This window comes from Stenella coeruleoalba (assembly GCF_951394435.1).
Source record: "Stenella coeruleoalba genome assembly, chromosome: 10".
NCBI lineage: Eukaryota > Metazoa > Chordata > Mammalia > Artiodactyla > Delphinidae > Stenella > Stenella coeruleoalba.
In genome coordinates, this window is record NC_137156.1 from 62856905 (window position 1) to 62880116 (window position 23212).

Genomic DNA, 23212 nt, shown 5'->3' on the forward strand with positions numbered 1-23212 from the left:
ACAACAGCTCACTTTTGCTTTTCTGGGGTGCTGGGCTAATTGTGAGAACGCAAAGGAAAAGGCCTAAAACTTGGCTACCCGTGTTTAAGACTGGGAATAAAATGTTCCCTTGCTGGGCTTTTAAGAGGTCTCCTTCGAGAGCTCTCTGCAACTTCAGCACCACGGACTCAGCACTGCCCCAAGCTCTCCTGTAACTGACTGTTTTTGCTTTAATTAACCAAGGCTAGGTGGGACAGATTTACTCTGTGTAATGTCACTGTTATCTGCCAGTGGCTAGCAGCAGCTCTTTACCTGTTGCTCTTGATGCCTGGCCTGCACAATTAGCACCTTATTATAGGCCGGCCTCTCATCTAAGTACCACGTGTCTCAATTGAGCACTTTATTTTGTCTTGTTCACGTACTAGTTCAAGAACCTGGGCTCCGCAGTTATAAGAAATCTTAAACTCCTTTTAGGCAGGTGTGTGTTTTCAGTTTCTTATCTCTTCAGGCCCACGAGAACACTAGGGACACAAAGGCATGCAAACAAATACTTCCTGATTGTTTGAAGAGCTTCTAGAGGTCTATTCTGGGACTAAGCACGTGGTTGGAATCTGGGTCTCCATGCCTATCTCAACCCTCTGTACCTGATCCATTGGGCTTCTCTGCCGTTGAGGGATCTCGGGTACTTTGAGTTAAGCTCCACTTGGTCTATATGTAAGCTTTTCCCTTACCTAAAAGAGTTGGCTGAAACAGACACATGAGCTTCCCATCAGCACCACGTTCAATGTTCCTCTAGAAAAAGGAACAGATTCCTTGCTTTTGGAATTAAAACTAACTATAACTTATAGGGCTTTACCAGTTCCACAACAAACACAGGCCTCCTTCAAATACTCTGGTGAATGAAATGAAAGGGGACAGCTACATAAGGGGATGGTTAGGAAGGCAGGTATGGGAGCTAGGTTTTCTGGTCTCAAATCCTGGCTCTACCGCTTACTAGCTGTGTGACCTGAGACCTTGGTCAAGACAGCCTCTCTGCACCTCAGTTTCCCAATCTGTAAAACAGGATAATAGTACCTGCCTCACAGGGCTATTGTTAATAGGACTGAATCAGTTAGTCTTTGTAAAGTGCTTTAGAGCAGTGCTTGGCACATAATAAGCACTATTATACTTAAGTTACTGTTAGATAAAATTAATAAGCGTACAGAGATTTAGAACAGACAGACCTATAAATCAGTATGCCTCCAAAAGAATCTGACAGTGATGGGAAAACAAGCAGGTTAACAGAATAATATGCCATCCTTGGTGTTTTGATTTTCTGGCAAACATATAATCTTTGAATTGCTTCAGTAAACCAAAAAGAACTCTGGATTTATAGGCTTTTGAAATGTCTAACACATTATCACAACATATGTGATAAAAATGTTCTGGCTGCATTCAAGCAAAACAATTAGTGAAGGTGTCATTGTTTTAGTAGAGAATTTTAAATGAACATTCTACTGTTTACACCTCTTATATCTACTTTGTCTAACATGTCAGACATTGTTCATAATGTTATTTAGCAAATACTGCCAACCCTTCTCCAGCAAAGAAACTTAGTCAATTATCAGGGGAACACTTCAAATGTATGTTTTATATTTTAAAAGATTCATTGAAAGATGAATCTTTATATAAAGATGATTCCATGGTATCCAAACTCAGAATTTTCTTTCAGTGTCTTTTCTGATCTATTCACTGCCACTTTTTAAACCCTCAATCTTCTTAGATATCCTAGCTACTAAAATTCCTCATCCAGGGTCTCTCCTTTCTGAGCAATCTCTAGCGCAAATACCATTTCTAACAACAGCAGTCCCTTGTTATCTCACCACGGAGGTCCTCTCTAGAATCCAGGCGTCCAACCACACACAAAGGCATCTATGTGCCACAACAGGTGGGGGCACCTGTACTTTCGTTAGGGAGGAAACACTTCCAGTTTCACCTCTCCTAGATTCCCTGGAGGGCAAAGTTCAACAATGCAGGATGTCTTCCCTGTAGGTGCACCTGCAGAGAATTATGTAGAGACATCAGAAACAACTAATGTCCAGTCTACTAAGAAGTGATCATCTATTTTGGGGCTCAGCAGTTTAGTGCTTAAGAATGTGGGCAGGTACTTCCTCTCCATACCCTCCTCGGACTGACCTCCCTATCCCACTGTGTTCACTAGTGCCACTGTCATAGCTCTTAACCACCATGTTCTGTGGTTATGCTGGCCCTGGGTCCTTCCCCTCTGCCTGGGGAGCTTCTCTGGGCAGAAGTTGTGCTCCACTTGTCTTAGTGTTCCAAAGCCAGCACAAAGCCCATCTATGCTAAGCTCCCAAGAGTTATGTGTGAAACTGTATTTGAGCTACTATCTGAGAAAACCCAAATGTTCTTTGGATGATCAAGCTGTCAAGGGTTACTTTCACTTTTGAGTACAGGGAGGTTCCTCAAAAATGGAGCATTTGGAAAAGTCATCAGACCCCCTCTTTGTTTCTGTCGTTTGGGGTTAACTTTCCCCCATTTATCCACGTGGCCCCTTTAAAATTTTTTCGTGCCCTGTCAGCCCCGCCTTAATGGGCTCCTTCAGTGACCCCACATTCACCTTGCAGGTATCCTTTCTGAATATTCGAGGCCCATTCTTACGTGGCCACGAGCGGGGCTGGCATTTTTTTCGTCCACGGCTCCCAGCGATCACTAGTCACTGCTAGGAAGTGCTGGGGACGCCTGGGCACTGCGCCCCCCAGCCAGCGCCGACCAAGACTCTCCCCCCCTACTCTCTTTGGGACAATGCTCCGGCAGCCACCCAGGGCAAGGGGATCCTGCAAAGGTTCCGGGTCAGCGTTCGGTCAACCAGCCCCAGAGAGAGAGCGGGGGTGGGGGTGGGGGAATCCCTGGGGTGAAGACGCCTCGGGACTAGTGGGCATTCACTTCTGGCCCAGACCCTTCCCACCGGGAACGACCTAAAGAGGTCTTTATCGCCTCTTTCTTTACCACCATTCTAGGGACCAGAGAAATGCAAGACAGGGGGTAGGAAGGAGAGCAAGGAGACAGCCTCTCAGGCCAATCACGACGTCCGCCTCCCCTCACTCGGAGTGAGTCTGTCTGTGTCTGTCTGTCTGTCTGTCTCTCTCAACACACACGACCTGCTACTTCAACTTCAGCTCTGAGCAAACTGCGCCGCACGTCTCTCCTACTACGAGTCCTCCAGCTCCGGCCCCGGCCCGTGCCTCTCGTCTCACCCCAGCTTTTTCACCCAATCCCAGTTTCCTCACCCAACTGACCGTGAAGCTGGAGGCAGTTCCCCAGTCCCAGGCCCCCGGTGGGGCTCGGCTGTCGCCGCCGCCGTCGCTCCCCCTGCAGCCCCCGACCCGCGATCCGGCCTCGGGCTGCAGCGATGGCTCCCCGGCACGAGGCGCCGCGGCTCCCTGGACTCGGCCAGACACAGGGCGGCGCGCAAGAGAAGCCCATCGAGCTCCCGGCGGTGGTGGCGGTGGTGGCGGCGGCGGCTGCTGGAGCGGCCGCCGCGCAGGCTGATGACGCATGGGCGCGGAGGGGGCGTGGTCCGCGGGGGAGACGCTGGCAGATGACATCTGGCGGCGGGGAGGCTCGGCAGCATGGCGTTTGTGGCGCTGAGTGAGGCGGAGAAGGTGTACATTGTGCATGGCGTTCAGGTAGCGGCAGCAGCGGTACCGGCGCCGGCCGTCGGGTTCCCCTAGGACTGCGGCTGACTGGGTTTACCTTGTGATTAAACCGCTCGGCGGCCGGCGTGTGCAGATCGAAGCCGGCAATGAGGGTGTATTTGGGACCGGGCGGCGAGAATCCATTTAGGATTGTATTTGTACTTGCTTCTTTCTGGGTCTACAAGGTTCCACACCCGGGTAGGAAGCGGTGGGCAGTCCCTGATTCTGTTAAAGACCCTCTCAGCCTTTGAAGGCTGAGCTGTCCCATTTTTGTTAGGTACATATTCTATCATAATTTTTATCCCATTGAATCTTTGTAACAGTCCTGAAGGTAAGTATTATCTCTACTTTACATATAAGGAACTATGCTCAGAGAGGTTAAATCAGTTGTCTGAGGTCACAAAGTAAGTGTGTGGTGGTGTTACCCGAAAACAGGGTTTGCCGCTTGGTGGGTGTCGAGCCAAAAGACACAACCAAGCCAAAGATTGGGAGAAGGAAGGATTTGTTAATTGCAGCAAGTGAGGGGACGCTGAGGATCTTTTCCAAAGCAGTGTCTATCCAATTAGCAAAATTGGAGAATAAGCTAAGGGCACATGCATATTCATGTGGGGGCTTGAGCAGAGGGGAATTTAGCATAGAATTGGGGCAAAGGTTAACAGACTCCAAGCTTTAGTTGATTGGAGTCTCCGAAGGTCATAAAGGTCAACATCATCCTTCCTCGTGTTGAGACCAGCTTGGGGTCTTATCCTGTAGTTACCATCCTCTAGCTGGGTGGGGGCCTTAGTTCTTGTATAACAAGTCAAAGATCTGTATCAGATTGTTAAGTATATCCCTTGAGGAAAAACTAGGGCTCTGTTTTATCTCAACTGTTATTTCTTCACTGCTTTTCCTTTTTTCCTGCATTCTTTACTTCCCTCAAGATCATTGATTACAGAGACCTGTTCAAGGGCAAGCATTATGGTCAGGCTTAGATCACAACAATGCTTAGGCCTAAAATGGCTTCTCTTATGTCCAGAAAGCCATGCCTGGTTCTCTTTTTCCGGGGCCCCGTACCCTCTCTGATTACAGTGGACCTGGGATATAAATCCAGATCTTTCTGATTGCAAAGCCCACCTTGACTTGCATGCCACTTTCCCTTTTTTAAAATGGGGATTCAAAGGCAAAGGCCAGAGAGACTCCCCACTTCTACTTCTCTTTCTTCTGTCTTCTGAAAGCATGTTGGGGAAATAAGGGGGAGGGCAAGTTCTGAACCCCACCATTTTCCTAGACCTTAAATAGTATATTGACATATATTGCTGTACTGTTATCTTTTTAGGTAGTACTTTTTCCCACGTTGGTTCTCAGTTTCTTTAGAACCCTATTTTGCATTTCTTTGTACAACTTTTGTTTTACTAACTTGTATCAAACTGGTTTTTATATTCAGGAATTTGGGGGCAGATGTCAGAATATCCAGAATTAGCATTTAATCCTCTTTTGGAGTTTGCTTAACTAGCTAAATATGTGCTGCTTCCTCCATGAAAAGACATTGCTAACCTCCGTCTTAGCCCAGTGATTCCGAAACCTTGAAGCGCCTTTTACTCACAAAATACAGCTTCGCGGGCTTTACCTGGACCTTCTGAATCAGAATCTCTGGGGCTGGGGCCTGGGAATGGGTATTTTCATAAATGTTGGGAGATTTTGATGCAGTCACCAGACGTTGGGCTATGGGCAAGCCTCTGGCCTGGTCCAGCCTGGAGTCTGCTGCAGAAATCTTTGCCCCCCTGCCTGAGGTTGTTGCAGGAAGGGGGACCCCTTCCAGGGCCCGAGAGTGGGCTCTTGTCTAACACTCGGAAATGAATTGTCTGAGGGGACACATGTGCTGACAAAGCAAGAGACTTTATTGGGAAGGGGCACCCGGGCAGAGAGCAGTAGGGTAAGGGAACCCAGGAGAACTGCTCTGCCACGTGGCTCGCATTCTCAGGTTTTATGGTGATGGAGTTAGTTTCTGGGTTGTCTCTGGCCAATCATTCTGACTCAGGGTCCTTCATGGTGGCGTGTACATCACTCAGCCAAGATGGATTCCAGCGAGAAGGATTCTGGGAGGTTGGTAGGACATATTGACTGGTGTCCCCTCTCCTTTTGACCCTTCCCGAATTCTTCCGGTTGGTGATAGCTTGTTAGTTCCGTGTTCCTTACCAGGACCTCCTGTTGTAAGATAACTCATGCAAATGGTTACTATAAGGTCTGGCCAGGGTGGGCGGTTTCCGTCAGTGGTTCCCCTAACAAGGTCACATGACCTCCTGCGTCTGTTTGAGTGAGGACTTGGAGTCAGACTGAGCAGGGATCCTTTCCCGGCTCCACCATTCACAGTAAGAGTGATTCTTACCTGAGTAGCTCCCCCTGTATAAAATGAGAACATATCCATCTGGGAGCAGAAGGGGATTGTGAGGAATGATGAGAAAAGAGAATATGGACCACCTGGCATGTGGTCAACCCTGAAGAGAAGTTGGCTCCCTGTCAAGATTTTTCCATCGGAAGTGTGGCTTTGTCCGGAACCATCCATACTATATCCGCAACCTTCCTAGTGACCCCATGTGGGGTTCCGCCTCTGGCTGTTGAGATTTAAGCTCTTTTGATTTGGAGGGCTAGAGATTGTTAAATTGTCTCAAGACAAGGGGGATTTGTGGCCAGGCCTGGAAAGTCCCTAGGCAGCTCTGGGGCACTGCCTTTTCAGGGCTCCAGCATGGATCACATAGACTGTGTGACTCTGCCTGTCTTTACGTCTCTGGTGACAGCCCTACTTCTCTCTGCTGAAGTGTCTCACTTCTCCGCAGCCGCTTGCTGTCCAGCTGCCCTCCACCTTGGTACATGCCATCCCCCCACCTTTACTTCTGTGAGGCCTCTCCAGCCTCCCTCCACACCATGACCTGTCAGCTCCTCTTTAACTCCCTTTCGCTCCCAAGTATTTCCCAGATCAGAGATCAGATTCCAAGGAGTGAATCAGTTTCACGCCCCAAAGAGCTGGCCACTCTCTGGATTGTATGCCTTTGGGTCAGGCCCTTTGCAAGGTGAGTGGGATCCCATCCTAAAGGAATGCAGGCCCACCCAACAGGCTTGGAAAGTGGAACGAGGACAACATCTCGTTTTGCCTGCTGTGTCTGGGGCCTGGGCCTGCAAAGCTGGCCCTTTCCAAAGTAGGGTGGCTTTCTAGTAGGGGAGGCCGTATGGTCTCAGTTCTCTTCCAGCAAGCTCTGCACTCTTGGACAAGTCAAAGCAAGGTAGTGGAGGTGGGAGGTGGTTAGCATCGCCTCAGAGGACTACTTTAAGTCTAAATCCTCCCAAGTGTGTTGGATTAGGAGAGCCAACTGACAACTCCCATTAGGAAGTAGGACTGTGTTACCCGGGTGTGAGGAACAGCAACTCTGGGTTGGGTCATCTGTCCTGCCACTCTGTCACAAACAGGAGGTTAAACTTGGCGCCTCAATGTCCTCATTTGTAACCTCTCTCCGGGTTGTTTTTGAGGATTCAGTGAGTTAATATGTGCTGCCAGAAGCAGAAGGAGCTGCTGAGCAGGGACTCCTGTGTGCTGCACTGTGCTGAGGATTCTCCTATAACTCTGTAGGGTCGGGGTTATTCCCGCTTTATAGACAAAGAGACAGACTCAGAGCTGTTGAGGAACTAACTTGCTCAAGGTCAAAAAGCTGGCGTGGAACAGCAGAGTTTTAAATATAGGTTGGCGGTGACTCTGTGCCACACCCAACCAGCAGGGTTGTAGTGATCACACAGGTAACAACTTGAAAGTCACGAGGAGCCATCCTAGCATCCAGAAGCCCTTTACCTAGAAAGGTGCTCAGTCCCCTCTGCTGAGAACAGGGTTCCACTCCCTGGTGTGGTCTGTCACCTGTGGACATCTCTATTGATTTTTTAAATGGAGCGTTCACTTCAGGGCAGCCCATGTTTAAATGTTCACACATGGATTGATTCCTTAGCTCCTGAGTACTACAGATGAATAAAAATTATGGTAGGGCGTCAGGCTCTGAGCCAGGCCAAGCAGGTTTAGCGATTTCCTAAGCCTTTTTTTTTTTTGCGGTACGCGGGCCTCTCACTGTTGTGGCCTCTCTCATTGCGGAGCACAGGCTCCGGACGCGTAGGCTCACCGGCCATGGCTCACGGGCCCAGCCGCTCCGCAGCATGTGGGATCTTCCCGGACCGGGGCACGAACCCGTGTCCCCTGCATCGGCAGGTGGACTCTCAACCACTGCACCACCAGGGAAGCCCCTTCCTAAGCCTTTTATGAGGAAAAGTGGATTTTTAAAAAGTCCTGTGTGCAGTGATTCATGGACTTTGTTTTCTCCTGTTGTGTGCTTTTTTCTATGAAAAAAATTATACTTTACGCGTCCCTGGAAAGGGAAATTTGTAGCTTTTTTGTTTATCGGAAATTTGTAGCTTTTTTGTTTATCTCTTACTTGTCACCCGAGCCTTCCTGACTGAGCCTTCCCCAGGGGGCAGAGACTGATTTAAAGGCTGGAAAGGCAAGCTCTGGTGAGGCCCAGTTTTCTGACACCCCTCCAGCCACATTTTGGAACAGTGGGTTGTCACTACAAAGGGTTGTGACTAGAGTGAGTGGTAATTTAAAGCAATAGTGGGAAGCCCTGTAGCCTTGCGGCCTTCCTGCTTTCAGAGTCGTCATCACCATCATTAGGACGAACTGGTATAGCCAGCCAGTTCGTCCTTTGAGAGAGGCCTGTGCTGCCTCCTTTGCACAGTGAAGAGACTCTTTAGAATGCAGGAGACTGTGGAATTGGGGTTAAGAGCTCTGGCTTGGAATTCAAGTGCTATTTACTGGCTATGACGTTGGGCCAGCCATTTAGCATCTTTCAACCTGATCCCCATTTGTAAAATGGAATGAAAATTTGCTCTCTTACATTATAGGGTTATTGCGAGGATTTAACATGTTAACTGTATAGTGTTCCTAGCACGTTATCTGGTCGATAGTAAATGCACATTAAATAGTAGCTACTATTAGTTCTTGCAAATAATTGTGGCTCTTTTAATTTATAGATCCACAGAATTAGAGACGCACCTTTGAGGCCGTTGAATTCAATCTCTACATCTACAAATGAGGAAATTAGTCTAGAGGGGAAGGGTTAGGGTTAGGGTTAGGGTTAGGGTTAGTCCTAGGTCAAGCAGCTAGTTAATGGCAGGACCAGGCCTGGAGGCCATGACTGATGCTCCTAGTGACTGCTCACACTTGTGCCATACGTACAATCCACCAAGGACTCATTGTAAATGCTGTTTCTGGGCCAGGTGTTCACTTCCTAGCAAGGCACACCTGGGGGATGGGGCAAGCCGAGATTGACCTAGGATGCTTTCATGTGGGTGGGGGTAGGTGGGGTTGTGACGAGACACAGTTATATAGTTTTGGGATCCTCCAGGGAAGAGAACTCACTCTGTAGAGTTCAGTAGACTCATTCTTCTAGACTTGAAATTCTGTTGCTTTTCGAGAACATGTCTCCCCAGGCTTCAGATAGGGATTGCCTCCAGGGAGGGGATGGCTGGGAGGGGATGTCTTGGAGTCGACTGGCTGCAAAAGGACTTCAACCTGATTTAGGATGTTTATTTTCTCTCCTTTAACAGGAGTTTAAAGAGTTGAAACAAACACGACAGATGGTAGTAGTTGGTACTGTGTGGCGGGAGTATTCAGTGTTTTCCTTTTCTGTATTTTCATTTCTCAAAATAAAAAAGTCAATCAGATATGCAGTGAGCCAAGCAGTTTAAAGATAAATCTCTGACAGATACATACTTCAGAACAGTGGTGGCTTGTTTGTTTGGTTTGTTTGTTTGGTTTTTGTTTTCAATATTTTGAGAAGCATTAATCCCTTTGAGAATCTGATGAGGCTAATGATTTTTTTGCTGAAAGAAAGAGCTTTCAAAAATTGTTTACAGAGAATGAGGACAATCTCTATGAGCTGATGTGGAGTGATTTCCTGCATATGTATTGTTAATTGTTTAGAAAAAGAAGCTACGTGTAAAAGAGTATCGGTAGTATGCCATATTTTATAAAAGAAAATAAGGGATATTAAAAATACTCTTATCTGTTCATTTGTGGAAAGGAAGTACATGAAAGATGGACTGGGAACTAAAGAGATTGGTTACCTGCCTGGCGCTGGTGGGAGGGGGTAGGAAGGTGGGGGGGGATGAAAATAGGGATGAGGGGTGAGTGACATTTCTCTGAGCATACCTTCTCTGATAGCTTTGACTCTTAGAGCCCTGGTGATAGTAATTAAAAGTAGCCAGGATGTAGGGGACCCAAAATGGAACCCCAGCAGTTACTAATGAACTGACAGGGGTACAGATGAGTAACAGAGGCACAGGAAGGATGGGGAAAGACAACTGGAAACAATATTTTGAGTGGGTGCTGTAAGGCTAAAGACAAAAAGAATTCTACACAAATACTGTATTAGTAAATTTGTTTTTCACAGGGGTATGGCGTAGTAATTCTGAAACTACTTTATGTATATACAGAGATTTAACAAATACATAAATACATTGTAGATAATGAGAGCCAGGTTCCTCCCTGTCTGAGAAAGAAGTTACAAATAAGACAAGGAGGTAGGTTAGAACCAACTCTCAGTATGAACACATGACTTTTTAACAGATATGTGGATAGATACAGAAATAAATATAGGTGTGTGTATGTGTGTGGGTTAGTACACATACGTATATTTTCTAGCACTGTTCTACTGAGACGATCTAGAAGCAATGATACCCCTGTAGCAATGAACCTACTTAGCACCCAGATCCTGGTTTTTAAGTACTATTCTGCAATGAAGGGAACCAGGGCTCTTTGGAAAAAGGGCTGATCCCAGGGCTGGGGCAGGTAAAATACAAGTGGCTGGAACACCTTTTGTTGTCAGAAGTAAAGAAGTGCTCCGAAGAGATTGGAGACATGTTGAGAGAATGCAAGAACCAACCCAAAGGAGCTCCCAGTGGCCAAATCTGGGACACTTGGAGCAACAAGATAAATAATGGAAGTACTGGATTACAACCACAGCATAAAATAGTTATCTATGAGTTACACCAATAGAAGTAAATAATTGAGTTAAGTAAATAACTGGGGATAAGGCCAGGCAGTACGTACACCACCCTGAAACCCATCCTCTGTAGCAGGGGTTGGCAAACTTTTCCTGTGAAGGACTAAATAGTAATGATCTGGGGGCTGCAGGTCATATGGTCTCTATCTCAACCCCTCAGCTCTGCTGCTGTGGTATGACAGCAGCCACAGAATACCTAAGCGAGGGGGCACGGCTGTGTTCCAGTAGAACGGCTTATGAAAACAGGCGGCCTGCAGGCCTAACTTTGTTGACCCTGTTCTAGAGCATGCCTGTTTTAGAAGATCTTTTAGAAGATACCAGTTAGTTGTTTTTAGCTATTTACAGACTAGATCTGATTGGGTTTGGGGGGTAGGAGGGCTACAGCCAAGACAGTTGTACCTGTATCTCTGACAATCCATCCTTCTTGTGACTTCAGAATTGCAGATTCGGAAAGAGACCTCTTTTATTTTGTCTGTTCAGATTTTGTTTGTGTGTGCCTGTTCTGTATAGTGGTACGTAGTTTGGACTTCGTGCTCCGACAGACCTGGGTTGGAAGCTGAGCTTTGCTGTCCCTAGCTGTGGGACCTTGGACGTGAGTCGCTTAACTTCTCTGAGTCTCCATTTCCTCATTTGTAAAATAGTAATGTTACTACCTATGAGGACAGAATATTTGGATGAATCACTAAGAGAAAAAGAGTTGTTGTACCACATATTTCTCTCTGGGGGGAAAGGAGTGAGTCAGTTGAACAGTCTGTTAGAGGTTTAGTATTATAACCTTAGGATTTTGATTGTTGCACTCAGGAAGACCTCCGCATGGATGGCCGTGGCTGTGAAGACTACCGATGTGTTGAAGTGGAAACTGATGTGGTGTCCAACACCAGTGGGTCTGCCAGAGTCAAGCTGGTGAGTACTGTGGCCACAGTCTGTACCCAGGTGGAGGAATGGGTAGGCTCTAGGGAACCAGTTGCAGGCCCCTCTGGGCTTTCGGAGTGCATATTGTTCCAAGGGAAATCTAAGACCCAAGCCAAACTCTGGGAGGGGGTCTGTATACATCTGAAGGACCCCTCACCTTCTCAAAGGGCCACTTTCCAAGTCCCGGCACTGATGCTAAGCGAGTCCCCTCGAGGCGTACATCTGGGAGAGGAGGGGGTGGTTGGGTGCCTGGCTGCCTGCCCTGAGTGAGGACCCTTCTTGCATGTGTCTGCAGGGTCACACAGACATCTTGGTGGGAGTGAAAGCAGAAATGGGGACGCCGAAGCTGGAGAAACCAAATGAAGGTTACCTGGAGTTCTTTGTTGACTGGTCAGTACTCTGCAGATGTTTTTAAAGAAAAATGCTTTAAAAGATACAAGATTCAGAGAATTAACCTCTGGTTTCTTGTTGAGCCCACTTTTATTTTGTATTTAATCATCTTTCACCAGCCGGCAGGTATTTACTGAGTTCTCCTGTGTACCAGGCACTGGGAAATGTGAAAGGAGGCCTTGGCTCAGGTCCTGCCCTTGTCCCTAATCAGCTGGCCCTCACTAGGCTTCATTTTCCCTGTCTGAAAAAGGAGGGTGTCTGCCAGGCAGCCAGGCACATGGTAGTTATGAGAGTCAAATGAAATGATGTCCTGTTTCTCTTCCTGCTCTAGTTTTGCAGAAAACTTCTCATGACTTGCTTGGCAGAGCAGGGAGTAGGGCAAGCCAAGCAGCCTGACAGGCCGATGGGGTGGCAGCTGGGCAGGCAGTGTGGGTACTGGGAAAAGCAGAGACTCTGCAGTCTCTGCAGCCAGCCAGCCAGCCTTGTTGCTGGCTTCCTTCTCTGGCTAGCTGTGTGACCTCAGGCTACTTACTCAGTCCCTCTGTGCCTAAATTTCTTTATCTAAAATATTGAGATAATACTACTGTTGTGATGATGAGGAAGCGAAGTAATGAAAATAGAGTGAGCATCCAGCACAACGACTGGTTCAGTGGACTTTCAAAAGTGTTCTTTCTCTCCCTCGTGTTACCTCCCCTTCTAGGGGTTGGGGCTTTTTATCGGGTTGCCAGCCCAGTCTCATCTTCTATCTGTAACTCCTCTTCTAGCTGGGTGGTGACAGCAGACCTTCTTGAGGTGGGTAAGGCTCTATCAGCTCATGCTAGGTGCAGGTATATAATATTGGTACTTCACTGGGAGGGGTGGCAAGACCACCCCCCACATTCAGACATTTCCTGAAAGGACTCACAGGACTTAGCATAGAGCATGGAGTTGTATTCAGAGCTTTGATTATCACAGAAATGCAGCAACACGTGTGTGATGATTCTGCCTAAGAAAACGCATTAGAGACTCAGCACCAAGATTTTGATTGGGGCTGGTCACATAGGCACCCTCTGCTTTACACATACCAAAGTTCCAGACTCCCAGAAGGAAAGCAGGTGTTTAGCATAAACCACGTTATTTGCACAGTCTAGGCACAGGAGACCCAGTTTACTGTTGACTGAGTCCAGTCTGAGAGCCAAGTGCCCAGATGCCAGCTGAGGACCAACCTTGCAAGCAGACCCTTCTAAAGGTAGCAGCCTTGCACCTGAAATGTCAGCCCTTTTCTGCAAAGATGGTAACCCACATTTGCACAGCGAGTTACAGTCTTCCAGTCTTCACTTCCAAACACAGAAATTGATCCTCACAACACTCCTGAGAGAGAGATGACAAAAGGGGTTCAGAGAGAGTAAGTGACTTTCCTGGGATCACACAGCTAGTAATGCCAGCTCAGGTCTATTCAGTGCTGAGTCTTTGCTCTTTCTGCTTCATGTAGCCTGCAGGAGCCAGCTTTAGAGGGATATCCTGCTTAGAGTTTTCAGAATGTGTCTGCGTTCATCTTTCTGGCCAGTATTCCTTCCAGCCCATCCCTGCCCCGGCCCTGGCCCCTCCAGAGCAGTTTCCTCTGTTTCTGCCCAGCTGCTCTCAGCAGTCTGAGTTGTCCAGTGGAATCGGCCCATCCTTTAAGTTGCTGTGCATGATGGTGAACTTGTTAAGGCCTCCAACTTATCCTTCCTTTGCTCGTGGAGGAAGAAAAAAATGCCTCTCCTGCCTTGATCTGCCTGATCCGGTGCAGTAAACAGTCACTGAGGAGCAGACGCCATGTGTTAGGGGCTGTAATTTGCTTTCCTTTTCTTCCTCTTCATTATCCTTCCGCCTCATTCATCTTAGGCAGACCAAAAGCAGTCAGCCCAGCCACACCAAAGAGAGGGTGTTGCACTCAGATGCTTGGTATAGGAGACACGTTTCATTGTGGCTCTGTGTCTGAACATGACTCCAGTTAGCCTGCTGCTGTTGACCCTTTCTTGTCCCAGCTGTAAGAGGGTGGCTCCAGGGTGAGAGGAGCCTTTGAGCTGCCTCTTCCCAAGATCTGGCTTCTAGAAGCAAACCTCTTTCTCCTGGCTGAGAGTGGCTGCCTGCTGGTCTCTTTTCCCCCTTTGTAAGTCTCAAGAGAACCTCACCAGGCCCAGAAACTCCATTTCCCAGGGAGTTCTGAGTCTGTTTCTCAAGGTGGCACCCTTCGGCGTCTTTAAGTGGCTCAGTGTGATCAGCCCAGCGGGTAGAATCACCATGAGAGATTCATAAAACCCCATTTTCCTGCAAAGAAGAGCAGGTTACCAAGCACCACTGGCTGCCACCTTTATCAGAACCTCATTTGCATATTCAAGGAGCAACTCATAATTGTGTAAACAAATAAACCCCTTTATTTCGATCCAATGAATAGGAATGGCTTCTGGGCACCTGTGGCTATGCCCAGCCATAAGGGTGCTGCCCCCAACCCCATCCGGGCCCCAGGCGTGGGGCCTCTGCTGGAGAGCTCAAGGCATGCACCCATCCACAGGCTGAAACAGAGTTATTACCCAGTGGGAGGAAAGTTAATTGGTGGTGGTGGTGGGGGGGGCTCCTGCCTGACTGAGCCCAGCTTGACTTAACTACTTACTGGCAACTTTCATGTTTTAATTATTTAAATTACCAGTGGTAATTACCAGAGAGGTCACAGAAAACGAATTGCTTTTCTGCTAATTCCTTCTACTTCTGTTTGTCTACTTGGAATAATATATGGAGCCTGGTGTAGACACCTTCGCCCACCCCAATGATTTTCCCTGGGTCTTAGAAATGATGCCCTTAGGAAAGGGTACCCATGACACAGACCCTGATCCCCATACCAGTGGAGGAGGAAAACCTTGGGGTTCCTGAGATCTGCTCCAGAGATGCCTGGCAGCACTTTGACTAAACTGGGAGCATACTCGGACCTTCTAACTCCTGTCTCTGTGTCTTTGTTTTGTTAGTTGTAGCCTGAGAATAGGCCATTTTAAATAAGAAGCTTGAAACTTTGGGAAAAGGTGGTTTCCATCTAAAGCCCAGAAGGTAAGAATTTAGTGAGCTGGTGTTTCACTCTGGTTACCACCATGTGGCAGACCATCAGGTCACTTCTTGGCTCTCTGGCCACCATGTTCATGGGTTTAGGAGCTGTGTTTGGTCTCTCAGAGAGGCTGCGGGTTGTAACTGGAGGAGGTGAGGAGAACACGTTTCGTTCATAGACATTTCAGCGTGCCCGGCACTTGTCACTTCTCTGGGATCTCAACTACTTTTAAATGTGACCACTTGTTTTTTTTCACTAATATTGAACTGGAAGCTTCAAGCCCTGAATTGGTGGGTGGAGCCACTTGATCTCTGTTCCTTACCTACTTCGTGCTGCTTGAAGGGGGCACCATTCTCGGCTGAAGGGCTGGGGGTGGGGGCAAAGGAGAGAGGCAACCTGCAGAAGTCATTTGAGGCTCGCTGTGCTTTGAACGTCTCCAGAGCTAACGATATAATTCTCCCAGGAACTGCAAACAAGGGCTTACGATGCAACACTCAGAATGTGCCACTGTTCCCATACCCATTTATAGGGAATCTTTTGCAGGCTCAGAAGTGAGCACATGTGCTCCCTGAGGAATTGGGACCTACCTGGGGGCTAGATGACTAGAGGGGTAAGGCCCGGAGTCATCCCTGGCCCAGGTACCTACTAAATCACTTTTTCTGCCGTGGGCCTGGCCTGGCCTGGCTGTAAGCCTTCACAGATTTGCAGGCTAGATTGACAGCAAGGGAAACAACAATGGGCCTAGTGTCTGAAGTCCTGTTCCAGGTAGACATGGCCTTGATCTCAGCCTAATCCAGTTAAACCAGAGATGTGCCAAGCAGGAGGAGCACAGTCAGGAGGTTGGAGAACTGGGAGGGAGGTGCAGCGTTCCCAGGATTTTTATGTTTATCCAGCTCAATAAGCGATTTCCCAACAGCCCTGGAAGAGGGGCTGGGTCATACTTTATGAAGGATCTGAATTGGTTTTGGTAATTGTAATTATAGAAACCACTTGTTTTGTGCCAAAAACAAACAAACAAACAAACCAAACCCAAGTATATATTCCTCTACTGAAAGAATATATTGTGATGCCTGCGAACAGGAGTCTAGGATTACCAGCCTGCATTCTCTCGCTCTCTTTTTTTACTTGGCACTTAATAGAGAAGCTTTTTATTAGGACTCCCTTGGTCTGCATTCGTTGACTCCAACATTTGTGGTCTAGTAATAAGTCCCAAGACCAGAGCACCCATTCATTACCTTGAGGCATAAGACAGACCCAAGGAGCGCTAACCTGACTAATGTTAGGCTACAAGCCAAGCATGCTGAATTACACATTCAGGGAGAGTCCAGAGCAGGAGCTTTCCGTAGTCTCCTGAGCATCTAAACCTTCCTTTCTCTGGCCACCAGCTATGCTGAAAGAGTTAACCTGTATTTTAAAAAGGAAAAGAAAGAAAAACCTTTTAAAATGGGAAAATTTTCCACTTTAAACCAGCCCAGTGTCAAAAAAAAACCAATGGGGGGTGGTTTGGTAGGTAGATTATTTAGGCGATTGGCCTGGGAAGTTCTTAAACCATCCCTTCGGGCTGTTAGTGCGGCAATCCCCAGTAATTAGCCCCTCCCAGGAGGATGTGGCCCACTGTAATCAGGGAAAGGTCAACATTTTAAGCATAAGCATCTCTGCCTGGATTTGCACAATGGTCTATTTAGATGCAGTTTTTAAACACTTAAAAGATGGGACTTAATGGCTTAGCGTTTAAATTAGAAACAGGTTGTCTTTTGCTAGCCCTGCAAAATAATGAACTTGGTCTCTAGTGACTTGATTATTTTACCATAAATGAGCTTCTTTTCATGGCTTAGTGCCCGAGTCTGGCAGAGGCAGTGAGGGAACAGTGAGGTTGCTATGACAGTAATGAAGTTTCTCATAGGGGTTTTAAATTGGGGTTCTGCTGGCTCATAGTAGTAAGGGAACACTATGAGAGTAGCAAAGTTATTATACAACAATACACTCTCATTGTTTTAGGATTCATCTTACATCTATATTAGAATGGACCAGACAAAAGGGACACTTAAATATATTAGGTGAGGTTTCTTTCAGCATTACACAGACGGGGTGGGTACAGCCTTGAGCCTTCACATAGGTTTTGCTTTGCCTGGAATCCCCTTGGCGTTTCTGTGGTCTGACCAGCTTCTACTCATCTTCAGGTTCAAGGACTCCTATAACCCTCAACACTGGCTGACATCCCTCTTGACCCCCTACTCCTGTTTGCCCACTATCGTGTGACTCCCCCCAGCAATTGGAATTGCTGACTTAGGGTCTGCATTTGCCTTGCTCAGTCTCTAGGTCTCCAGTGCCTAGCACAGGGGCCCAGGACCTTCCAGGTGGATGAGGACCAGAAAGCTGCAATATGTGATTTTGTAGAGGCCATACTGAAACAACGGATTTCATATCTTTCTAGGCCTTATTTATTACAATAAAATGATTACTGGAATGTTTGTATATGTCACAAGTGTATTAAGGATTTGTTTTCATTAAGCCAGAACCCTCAAAAATTTCCTGTTAAACACTTAAGTAGTGCTTAGGGTGGCGAATGTCAATGCTTGTTCATTCTTTGTTGAGGTGATTTGGCATAAAATTAAAGAGGCTAAAAAGGAAAAAGTTTTCTCTAGAAAAATGAAGTAAAAGAGAGAACCTAATATTTAAATCAGCCAACAGTCTTATTTTCCTGCTTTTCAGTACCATGATAATCTAAAGTTAATAACATAACTCTGACATACTGTTATATATATATCTTCTGAATCATTCCAGGAAAGTTATTGTACCTACATTGTGGTTTTTGTTTTGAGAGTATCATATCATCATCTAGGGATGGTGTATATAATGTAACCCCTCTGTAGGCCAGACTGATTCTCTAGGCCTCTCTGGGCCTGCCAGAGAAGTCTTTATTATACCCTCAAGATATGAGTGTTCGTTACTACTGGCTGAGGTTCATCTTACCAGCGTTCTTGTTTCTCTTTGGATAAATATGGCTTCTGTAGAAGTCAGTGGGAACTCCCACCACACACACTGACACATCCAGAACATGGTCCTGGCCTGGCTCATTGCGTGTGTCTAGAGGCTGGAAAAGTGTCAGATGTATCCTTTCCTCATTTCAGTGACTTTCCTCATAGTCCTGGTTCTTCCAGCATCCCCCAGGGAAACTGGAACAAAGCCTGCCCTTTTGCTCTTTGCATTCGACAAGACTCACCCCTTTTCTGTTGCCCTTCTATATAGTTCAGCCAATGCTACCCCTGAATTTGAAGGTCGGGGAGGTGATGACCTTGGCACAGAGATTGCTAACACCCTCTACCGGATATTTAACAACAAGAGCAGCGTCGACCTGAAGTCCCTGTGCATTAGTCCTCGGGAGCATTGCTGGATTCTCTACGTGGATGTGCTAGTAAGTATCACATTGCTGTACTGGCCATACTCTACCTTTGTTGGAAGCCAGTTGGCCTACTTTCCTCCCACTGCTTTTTCCGTCTTCAGTTGAATGCTTTCAATTTCCAGGGTGAGGTTAGTTGGGAAAAGATTGGTCTCCTGTAATAATTTTTAAATTAAATACAACATAGTAGTGCAGGTATAATGCCATCTTACAGTAAAGTTACAGTCATGTCTTGGTAACACCTAAAATTATCCACAGAGGCTGTCAGGGGAGAAGAAAACAAGAGATGCTCTCCAGATGGTGCCAAACAGAGTTGATGGGCAGAGTTTAGACAAGAAGGATAATGGAAAGATGATGAGCTCTTTACATGCATTTTCATGTAACCCTTACAAATGTTTTGTGAGTGGGCACTTGTTTTCCCCATTTATAAGTGAGGGAACTAAGACACAGAGAGGTCAAGTAACTAGCCCAGGAGGTCTCAGCTTGTGAGTAGTGGTACTGGGCCTCAAAGCCAGGTCTGATTAGTGCCAGAGCTGGCTCGTGACCTCACCAAGCCATCCTCCCTCGAAAACACCCTGTAGCCCAGCTACTCTGAGTCCCTCGTTTCCCGAGTGAGGCCCCTGAGGCCCTGCCTCCTCCCTCCTCCAGAGTCTGCGCCTGCAGGAGTCTTTCTAGTCTAGCCCTCCATTTCCTTCCTGGTGCTTCCCTCTCAAATACTCGTCTGCCCAGTTTTTGGCGATTGGCAGTAACTTTTCTTACAGCTGTGATTACTTTTGCCAGTCTCTTGTTCATGTACAGGCTTTTGTTGGGTCTATTTTATTCCTTTTCATTTAATTTTATGAACCTTGAGATTAGTGGCTACATCTTCCACTTCATACTGAGGGCACAGGGCTAAGCCAGTGACCAAACAGGTTCTTTAATGAATCTGAAGATAAAGCCCATCTTGTGGACTGATAGTGAACTTCATGCAAGGAACAGCCCAGCTGTCTATAATTGTCGGCCCTGCATGAAACAGGGCAGGGCTTTCTGGATACTTTTAAATTAATTTGATGATAGATGGGCACAGCTAACCCAAAGAGAGCAGTGCTTACTATTGTCTAGCAGGTTAGGGCTGTTCTGAATGCTGATGCTAATGGGTAAAAATAGTGAAATTACAAGTCCATTTGCTTCTTCTCATCTCTGGTAAGCGGGATGTATTTGTAGTTTGATTCCTACCAAGCAGGTAGTTTTACACGTCCTGGTTTTGAGGAGGCGGGAACTGGCAGCCTACAGTCATTACTGATAAGAGTCAGGCTTCATAGCTGCCCAGGGAGGTGCAGCCCTGCACACTTGTGGTTTGGTAGGAGGCTGGCCTGGTGAGGGGGCCTGATGCTCTTTTGATTCAGGCAAGAAGCCTGTTCTCTCAGTGCAGGCTCTTGAAAAACTGGTGAACATCATAGGGACGTTATCTCAGCTTAGAACCAGCATGCTTCTTCCATGAGCAGGGATATGGTGAGCAGGAGTGTCTCGGGTGCATTGTGTCTTGGTCACCTGCAGGCCTTTCTTTCTTTCTTTCTTTTTTTAATTTTTGGCCACACCCTGCAGCAGGTGGGACCTTAGTTCCCTGGCCAGGGATTGAACCCACGCCCCCTGCAGTGGAAGGCAGAGTCTTAACCACTGGACTGCCAGGGAAGTCCCAGGCCTTTCTTTTTAAGACTTTTTGCATTTGGATTTCTTCTCTAATATTTTTTTAAAGGTTTTACTTATTTTGGAAGAAGATGTGAGCTTTTGAAATGTTGTCATCTTCAGAAAAGTTTTTAATGAATTAGAAAAGCATTTTAAAAATTATATTATTAATGAGGTAGATTACTTTTTGTCATTCACATAATTGCTTTCTGCCTTGGTGGGAACGTACTTCATGCATGTGAGGTAGGAGATAGGCTTTTGTTTGGGGAGTAAGTTTTTGTCCTACATCTAAAAATACATTGAATACATTGAGTCCATGTTGAAGCAAAATGGTGGAAATCCAGTCCTATCACTGGGATTGCAAAAGATGAATCTCCTGTGATTTATTTTTACCAACTGGTCTGGGTAGTCCTCAGGCAGAGCCCATCTTTCAAACAAATATTCACTGGGCAGCCTTCCATGCTTTCATTCTTTTATTGCAGGCACAATTACTTGAAACCTATTATAGTCAGATGATCCACCTGTTTCCAGTATTGGTTTTTTCCCCAGTTGCATTATTTTATGAGAGTAGAAATTTACCATCATGGAAACTTCATTCATCTTTGCTCTTCACAGTTCTTTAATGGCATACTTTTTACCCCAAGTGGGATAGCTTTGGACTTCATGGCACTGACGGTGTACAGGCGACCTTTGGTGGGGAGGTGGGTCACAAGGCTTGTCTTGCGAGGGGCCCCAGGAGTGGTGATGAGACCCGCATGTGGTCTGTGGCACTGGGCATGGGAGGGAAGGTGGAGTGGAGGAGCCACTGCAGCACCCGGCAGTGGCTGTGTGTGGTGCCAGGAGCTGCTCAACCCGGGTGTCTGAGAGGACAGTGCGGGGAAACCCAGGAGGAGCAGGATCTTTGTGGGGAGGCAGGTTTTCTACTTGGTACGCTGTACTTCCTAGCAGTATGGTTTGGAGGTGTACCTTATGAAAAGAAGGCCGTCATCCTCAGAGGCTAACAGAATAAGTTGTCTTGTTCCCCTAAAAGAGCCATTGTTGTATTTGTGCATCTGACGGGAGGTGCATCTGTGACCAAGTGTGTCTTCCTTCCCCTTCCTCAGCTCTGCTCCTGCCCCACCTCTGTTACAGGAGGGGTTTTCTCCTCAGCGAAGGTGGACACCTATGACCTCTCTGGGACCACAGTCCAGTCTCTCTGTAACACTAGTTGTCCGGCACCTCCCCGTTTTCCTCCCAGCTCGCGTAGCCCTGTTCAGACAGCCCAGTCAGGCTGCTTTGGGTCTCCACATCCCCCCCAATCTCCCCCTGCTTCTTGGCTGTGCCACTGTGTTTAGCAGAAAGATTCTAGCCAGGCTGGGCCTGCTTGGCAGGAAGAGAGGAAGGTAGGGTCTCTGAGCACCTCTTATGTGCCAGGGATGTAGGGATGTGATCTCATTTAGTCCTCATGGCCACCCTATAGAGAAGCATGGCTTTGCTTCACTGAGGGGGAAACCGAAGCTCGGAGGACACCTGGCCAGCAAGTGGCCGAGAAGAGTGTCAGACGCACGCTGCCCGGCCTGGGTTCCTTGTCGTGCGGTACCCTGTGAGGAGCCAGGCAGGCAAGCTGAGGCCTGGAGTTGGGTGCCTGCCCTTCGGGGGCCCCTCAGCAGATACTTAGGGCTCAGCATTCTGCCCTCTCGATTTCATCTTTTGGTGATAAGCCAGAATGTTGAAAACCAGTGTTTGTGTCCGGCCTTAACGGGACGTGGTGCAGGACAGTAGAAAGAGCTCTGACTGGCCGGCAGGCCCCTGAGCCCACCTGTCAGTGAAGGGTTGGCCGAGGTGCTCTCCAAGTCCTCTCCAGCTTGGAGGCCTCACAGCTGCTAGAGCAGACGTCAGCATTTATCTAGCACTTTCCTTGCATAAAGCAGATACTGTGGGCAGCAGAGTGTAAAACGGTGGTCTTCACCCCTGGCCAGTCATCAGGACCACCTAGGACCTGGAGTAAAAAGCAGTTTCCAGGCCCTCACCCTGCATTGTTAATAAGCTCCCTGACCCTGCATAGCCAGGGTTAGGAACCTGGGCTGTCAACAGTGAAGATGGAGAACATGCAGATGCACTCAGACAGTCTGCGAGGACAACAATGGGAAGATGAAAGAGCAAATGTGACGCCTACTATGTGCCAGACACACTTCTAAGGGCTGTACAGATACTAAGTTGTTCAACACTTCTGGGAGATCGTGTGACTTTCACCGTCCATGAGGCCCAGAGAATGTTAGGTCCCACCCCGGGTTATTCAGTTACCCAGCAAAGATAGGAATCAAACCAGACTGTCTGGCGCAAGAGTCTAGCCAGAGGTGGGGGCCGTGCTGTAGTCTGTACTTGAACCAGGGTACAGGAGAGCTAGTCCAGTTGCTAGACAAACAAGCTGCAGTTACAAAGCCAGTTGGTAATACAGGCTGGGGGATCATATTCTAATAAGCAGTAATTATACCAGGCTGTAGGAAAGATGGTGTCTGCACTGGAGGTTTGCCCAGAAAGCTTAAAGACGGGAATTAGAGTTTGCACTGGGTATGAATGAAGTGCATGAGACATACCAGGTGTGGTTGTTGATTCTTAGTAGAGTTTGGAAGGCCTGGGTTTAGGGCCTGCCTGTCTTCCATAATCACCAGGCTCCTCCTTCCCAGCAGCCCTTCCTCCTGGGCTCTGAAGATAAAGGAATGAACAAAACCAACAGGGTCCAGCCTCACGAGTTGACAGTTCAGATGAAGAGGAGATAGACTCTATAAACAAACACACACGGAAGTACACAACTTTTCTTTCTACACGTGACTTCCTCTCCTCTCTTCCTGTTGGCTTTATTCCATAACTCAGGCCAAGGCGTCTTTAAAATAAGGAAGAAGGATGTGTTGCCTTCCTCTTAATAATGTGCTGTAACCCTCCCTGTTCAATGAGCGCACGAGTACAGTCTACACTTTTGCTCATGGGGAAAAACGTGTGAAAGACCTTAGTTGTTACTACGCTTAATGTAGAACAGGGAGTGTTAGGTGTTTGAGCATCA

At 47.3% G+C, this 23212-nt stretch overlaps 2 protein-coding genes across 6 annotated transcripts in view; one reads left to right on the forward strand and one right to left on the reverse strand.

Annotated features, from left to right (window-relative positions):
• Nucleotides 1-3584, reverse strand: part of ZDHHC3 (zDHHC palmitoyltransferase 3) — a 58990-nt gene extending 55406 nt beyond the window's left edge. Inside the window, exon 1 of one of the 4 annotated variants that reach the window (XM_079933309.1) lies at nt 3276-3584. The gene's annotated coding sequence lies outside the window, so the exon portion shown is untranslated. Of the gene's footprint in view, nt 1-1841; nt 1992-3275 lie in introns of those variants that run through there. The other 3 variants (XM_079933306.1, XM_079933305.1, XM_079933308.1) reach the window with 3 other exon arrangements.
• Nucleotides 3585-3596: 12 nt separating this feature from the next.
• The window catches only part of EXOSC7 (exosome component 7), a 29302-nt gene continuing 9686 nt past the window's right edge, over nt 3597-23212 (forward strand). Inside the window, exons 1-4 of one of the 2 annotated variants that reach the window (XM_079933310.1) lie at nt 3597-3665; nt 11549-11650; nt 11955-12049; nt 18357-18522. In XM_079933310.1, the coding sequence (XP_079789436.1) occupies nt 3609-3665; nt 11549-11650; nt 11955-12049; nt 18357-18522 (420 nt within the window). In that variant the 5' untranslated portion in view covers nt 3597-3608. Of the gene's footprint in view, nt 3666-3963; nt 4006-11548; nt 11651-11954; nt 12050-18356; nt 18523-23212 lie in introns of those variants that run through there. The other variant, XM_079933311.1, reaches the window with a different exon arrangement.